This window comes from Suricata suricatta, chromosome 13, assembly GCF_006229205.1.
Source record: "Suricata suricatta isolate VVHF042 chromosome 13, meerkat_22Aug2017_6uvM2_HiC, whole genome shotgun sequence".
Lineage (NCBI taxonomy): Eukaryota > Metazoa > Chordata > Mammalia > Carnivora > Herpestidae > Suricata > Suricata suricatta.
The window spans coordinates 939143-945265 of NC_043712.1; the positions used below are offsets into that span (position 1 = coordinate 939143).

Consider the following 6123-nt stretch of genomic DNA (forward strand, 5'->3'; position numbering starts at 1 on the left):
CCAGCCATGGCCCTCAACGTGGTGGGCGGGACGTCTAGACGGGATTCCGGCCAGAAGCCAAACAGCCGGGAGAGCCCCCAGGACACGGCTGCGCTGCTGGCGCAGCTCTGGGGGTGCCCCGGGTCTCCGTCACGGGCCCGGACACCGTGCAGCAAGCGCGCCGCTTCGGGGAGCCCCCCGCCGGAGGGACCTGCACGAGACACGCGCTCAGCGAGGAGGAGGGGACAGGGGCCACGGGCAGCTGGGCCCGGACGTCACTGTGACAGTGTCAGGCTCTCGCTTCGTGGGTGCACTTGGCTTCCCCCACGCAGGTTCCTTTCCAAACCCACTTGGCCTTTTCCCACACCCTTCAGATTCCTGCTCGTGTGCCCAGTCCTCTGTCACTTCTCTGAACGTACTGTGCGGACGGACTCGGTCGCCGGTGTCCAGTGGCCCTGCCGTCGCACACACGCCGCGAGGCGCTCCCGCCCAAGCGCAGCCCCCGCCGCCGCCACGCAGCGCTCCCGACGCGCCTTCATGTCCCGCGAAGCCAGAGCCCCGGCCGCCGCCCGCTGCGGGCCCCCATCCTCTGCCAGCGGCTCCGGGTTCCTGAACTCTGTGCTCACGGAGGTCTGGGCTGAAGCTGCTTTGTCAGAAGGTCCCTGTGATATTTCTGCCTGTTGTTTGGAACGCTAACGGCCCGGCCCGGGAAGACCTCTAGTGAATTCTGTTTGAGACCCTGGGACCACAGTGACGATCCGGAGGCAAACCCACTGGCAGGCCCGCCGCTGGGCTCCCACAGACCAGGCTGTGCGCGCGGCTCTCCGGGGGGAGGCCGCCCCGAGGCTGGGTTCGGCGGTTCCCCTCCTGCTGGCGTCCCCCCAACATCCTCTCTCTGCTCTTGAGAAACGGGCAACGGACAGCCGCACAAGCTCTATCCAAGTTCAGAACTGAGCGATGCATTGATGTTTTCCTAAATGTTTTATTCAGACTTTTAAAATGTTTTTAAAGGGAAGGACTGTTCAGCTTCTTAGCTTTATCGACCTGCCAGAAACAGGTTGGGTGCTACGGTGAGAAGGTGTCAGTAGTCCATTTCCTACACAAGAGTGCCCCAACAATGGGAAACCTCTCTCTCTCTCACTCACTCTCACACACACTCTCTCTTTCTCTCTCTCTCTCTCTCTCACACACACACACACACACACACACACACACACACACACACACACACACTTTTTTAAGTAGACTCCATGCCAGCACTGAGCCCAATGTGGGGCTTGAACTCATGACCCCAAGATCAAGACCTGAGCTGAGATCAAGAGTCAGACACTTAACTGACTGAGCCCCACAGGCACCCTGGGAAAATTCATATTTTTTATTTTTATGTTAATATTTTCCCTTTAGAAGGGCCTATATCTGCCCCTGCCCCACACTTTTATTTTTTTCTCGTGCTGCTAGGTGGAATCCCATATCCCCAGGGAAAGCTCAATGAAAGTGGGGTGTCCTTGCCCCTGTCCTGATTTTAAAAGAAATGCTTCCCATGTCTCATTAGTATACATGGATACAGGTTTTGGTAAATACTCTTGAACAGGTTTCAAGAGTTTGCTAAGAAGCGGGTTTTCGCAGGGCACCTGGCTGGCTCAGTGGGTGAAGCGTGACTCTTAATCTTGGGGTAGTGGGGTCAAGTTCCATGTTGGGTGGAGAGATTACTTACAGATAAAAATCTTAGTGAAGTGGGTTTTCTCTTTGTATTTTCTAGACACCACGCATGGGTGTTGAATTTTATCTTTTTCTTGCACTAACTGGGATTATAATGCTGCTTCTCCTTTACCCACCGCTAACGTGTAGATCCCTCCTTTCTAGCAATCCGTGCGTTCCTTGGCTCGTCCTACCGTCTCAATGCAACGGTTTGTTGTGAACATTTTGATGACTTTCTAGATGGGGTTTCCCAGCCTCTCGCTAGGTCCTTCCATCCGTGCTGACAGACAGGCCTGGACAGCCACCCCTGTGCCCGGCCCTCCTCCGCCCTGCAGCAGGACTTACCAAGCGCAGGAAGAAGGCTGGGCGCCCCCGCCCTCAGCGCAACGCTCGGCTCTCTCAGGGTTGGGGTTCCTCAGGGTCAGCTTCGGGGGCCCTTCTCCAAGACGCTGTCCACGCTAAGTCCTCCGTTACACTGGTGCAAAATTATGCCGAACACTCTGTAGTTTACAGACCTGTCGTCACATTTGTGTGCTCTTGGCCGTCCGTGACATTTGTCTTTTCTCTTTATGAACCTTCCTGGAGTCTGCTTCACCAGGCACCCACCGTGTTATGTTTTGTTGATGCCTCAACTGGTTCTTTTTAAAAAGTCACCGGTTTCTGTTTTTTTCTTTGTCATTCCCTTCCTTCTACTTGCTTGGGGTTTACTCTGTTGTTCTTTTCCTAAATTTTCCAACTGTATTAAGTCAGGGGTCACAAGTATGTGGGGTGCTCATTATCACTGAACCGTATAGATTTTAAATTTATTCATTCATTCATTGAGAGAGTGAGAGAGAGAGAGAGAGAAAGTGAGCAAGGGGGAGAGGGGCAGGAGGGGAGAGAGAATCTTACGCAGGCTCCACACCCAGTGCGGGCCCCTGGGATCGTGAGCGGAGCCGAAATCAAGAGTGGAGCGCTCAGCTGACTAAGCGCCCGGGCGCCTCCCCCTAGTAACTTAAATTTTTAACATTCACTCACGTTTGCTGTGATTCCTCTCAAGTGAATTAATCTCTTTATCTTCCTCTTAAAACAGCGCGAGGCCGTAACCAGGACGGCTTAGTCCCGGACTCCAGGAGGCTCTCCAGGGGCTCGATCCCTCCTTCCACCGGACCACGAGTCACAGTCACAGCGACGGCGGGACCAGCGCCTGCCTGGATCCCAGCCCACGCAGTCACCATCTCCGCGCTCGCCTTTGCCTTCTGGACCCCACGCCCACGTCCAGAGCATCGGTCTGGCACGCACCCTCGGTATTCTTTCAGCGAGAGCCTGTGCAGGCGGACGGTGGCCTCAGATCGGAAACAAGTGACCCACATTCGCTCCGTGGGTGAGGCCCCCGCAGGCCGCGAGCGGAGGCTCGGCAGCGTGTGGGCCGCAGCAGCTGGGCGCCGGCTCCTCCGCCCGAGGGTGGAAATGCTCGCACGGCCTGTGCAGTTTGGGTGATTTTAAAGCCCTGGACTGGGGCTCCTTGGAGTTTCACGTCCTTCCTGAATTCTGGAAAACCCTGTCTTCACTCCCTCAAATACTGCTTCTTCCCCGTCCCTGCTGTTCTCGGGTGAGACTCGTACCCCACGCGTGGCCCCGGCCCAGGCCGCGCATCTCTCTTCCAGGCTGAGTCCTCTCCTTAGTGTGGCTGCTGCGCTGATTCACCTGCCCGCTGACTTCTTGGTTTTATCGGCCGTGTTTCTCTTTCCTGGCGGTTCTCTTTGGTTCTTTTCCAAACATGGCTTGTCAGTTCACACTCTTGACATAATCTTAAAGCTGTTTCCTTCTTACCCTGGAAAAGCTCTCTTACCCTTCACGAAATCAACCTTTCAGAAGGTTTTTTAGCGAGGGAAGTGTTTAAGTCCGTTTCAAAGTTCTAGTGCTGAGACCCGACGGGCCGGGACTCTGGCTGGCCCCGCGTCCGGGCGCCGGCTTTGCGAGGAGCGTGGTCCTGAGCGAGGGCACGCGGACAAGCTGCGTCATGACTGGCATTTCCTGACTTGGGAAGGTGCCCCGGTGCGCGCTTGCCCACTAAACACCACCAGGAACTCGAGTCCAGAGTAGAAAGGATAGACCAAGTCAGGTAACACCCTTTCTGCCACTTTGAATGCAAATAACTTTCAAACTATAATTATCGTCCAACGTCTCATTCAGGTACTGATTCTAAATCTGACGTGTGTGCTGGGGCTCTTGCGGAAGTGACCCAAGTCACTTCTATTATCGCAGCAATTTAGAAGAAAACTTGGCCCTAAGAGAACAACGTTCCGTAAGAGACAACGTTTGCACTTGGAAACCATCCACTCTTGCCTATAAAAAGCCTGAATCTATAATCATCTTGCTGGCTTGTTTCCCCTAAATAAGGTATTTTGGAAAATAAATACAGGAAATCACAGAGTTTCCAAGTTGCACTCTGTTCGCTTGTAGGCCAGCCTCCCTCTAAATGGCATTTCTCTCAAACTCTCCACCTTTGCCGCAGTTCTAGGGAGCCATAGCCTGTCCCGCAAATGCCGGAGGCTGGGCTCACTGCTCTGGAACAACTCTACCCGCCTGCCCGTTTCCTACCCACCCTCGGCCAGGGGATGTGCCCGCCGGGGAGTGCTCTTCAGAAGGTGAGAAGTTTACAGTTTCCAGCTCTGATCTCCACACAATGAGAATTAAGCTTAAAATAATACTTGAAGTAATAAAAGTGAATTTGAGGGAACCCAATGAAGATTCTAAGCTTCGTACAGATGAATAATTCGACTTACCATTCTCTCTGAATGTGACAAATACATACAAAATTTCAAGTTGAATACATCTACATCTAACATGCCTCTCTTTTGTACCTGCACAGAGGTCTTTAGGGGCGCCTGGGTGGCTCAGTTGGTGAAGCATCTGACTTCGGCTCAGGTCATGATCTCACAGTTCATGAGTTTGAGCCCCGTACCAGGCTCTGTTGTCAGGTCGGAGCCTGGAGCCTGCTTGGGATTGCCTGTCTTCCTCCCTTACTGACCCCCCCCTCATCCCCGCACAATCATGCTCTGTCTCCCTCAAAAATAAACAAACATAAAAAATAATTAAACCTGCACAAAGGTCTTTCTGATTAGTTTAATACTGCACGTAACCACCTCAATATGTCATCATAGAGACCAGAAAGTTCCCGTAAAGTAGCAGAGGGGATGAGGGTAGGGAGGAACCCCAACTCTTGTAGCAGTATATGAAAATACTTGAAAGGAAAACAAGTTAAAAACAGAGAACACAAAGGGCTTTAAATAACACCAGGAAAAGGACAGTGAGATGGAAAACCTTAAAAGAGGTCAACAGGACCGGCAGCCTCCAGGAGCTACACAGTTTACATAATTTATGTCAGGCCTGGAGACCTCCTGGGCTCGGAGGGCATCTTTAAATGACTGCTGCTTCCCTCCAGGAAGAGAAGTCTCCTACATACGGTAAGAGTCTCGGTGCCTTCTGGAGCTTGTTCCAAATATATCCCTTACAAATGCTTCTTAAAAAAAGAAGAGGGGGGCAGGGATGTGTGGCGTAGATGATATTCCCCTCAAACTGACTACGAAGTCGACCAAATCCCACAACTCACACCACCGCAGCCAGCTGGGTCTCACCGCCCCTGGGCAGGTTGTCACGTGGGTCATTGACGGGGAGCCCCATCGCCCCTCGAGCGTCACACACCGCCGAGCTCTCCCCACGTTATGTAAGAATCACTCTTGGACGAGGTGATCCGGGCCAATCAGGGCCCCGCAGGCGCACCGGGAACCGCCTGGACGAGTTCCACCGTGCAAACCAAACGCACAGATTTCTTCACGTGCCAGTGTTCCTCGGGAATGACCCACCGGTCGGGGGGGAACACCGCGGGCCCAGGCGCCCCCCACTCCGGCCGCGGGGTCCTCCAGGACTTCGTCTCCGGCCCGGCATCACCTCCCGACCCCAGGTGGACGTCCCTAGGGCACTTGCCGCAGGTAAGGGCTCAGCACATCTTGACCAGAGAGGCACGGGACCTGCCACATCTCCCCGCAGACGCGGCAGGGCCCCCGGTGCTTCCCGGGCCGGGGCGCGACCTGGTCTCTGCCAAGACCCAGTCGCCAAAGCCCGGGCCGCGGACCCTGCGGGGCAGCGGCCTCCGCCCCCCGTGCCCTCGGACCCCGCCGTCGCGTCCCGGGGGCAGGAGCCTGCGCGCCCGGCCTGCACTCACTGTTGTACTGCACCCCTTTGGCGAAGCGCCTCTGCAGCGCCTGGTTCATGGACTGCAGCCCGGCGGGGATGTTCTTGTCGCGGCCGGGAGCCTGCTCCGACCCCACCAGCTTCTTGAGCGCGGAAAACATCTTCCCGCTTCCACGTCCGAGCCCGGCGCGGCCCGCGAGCTCAGCGGCGGCGGCGGCGGCGGCGACCCGGCGCGGATCGCACCATGTCCCGGGTCCCGGCGGCCGGGCG

General features: G+C 55.5%; 1 protein-coding gene and 1 long non-coding RNA gene across 3 annotated transcripts in view; one reads left to right on the top strand and one right to left on the bottom strand.

Moving 5' to 3' along the window:
• Positions 1–6116, bottom strand: part of RABL6 (RAB, member RAS oncogene family like 6) — a 19764-nt gene extending 13648 nt beyond the window's left edge. For both annotated transcript variants that reach the window (XM_029919960.1, XM_029919959.1), the window contains exon 1: positions 5885–6116. In XM_029919960.1, coding sequence (XP_029775820.1) covers positions 5885–6014 — 130 coding nt within the window. In that variant the 5' untranslated portion in view covers positions 6015–6116. The remainder of the gene's footprint in view (positions 1–5884) is intronic.
• The window catches only part of LOC115276137, a 3242-nt gene continuing 2383 nt past the window's right edge, over positions 5265–6123 (top strand). The window contains exon 1 of the long non-coding RNA XR_003901827.1: positions 5265–5651. This is a non-coding gene — a long non-coding RNA (uncharacterized LOC115276137). The remainder of the gene's footprint in view (positions 5652–6123) is intronic.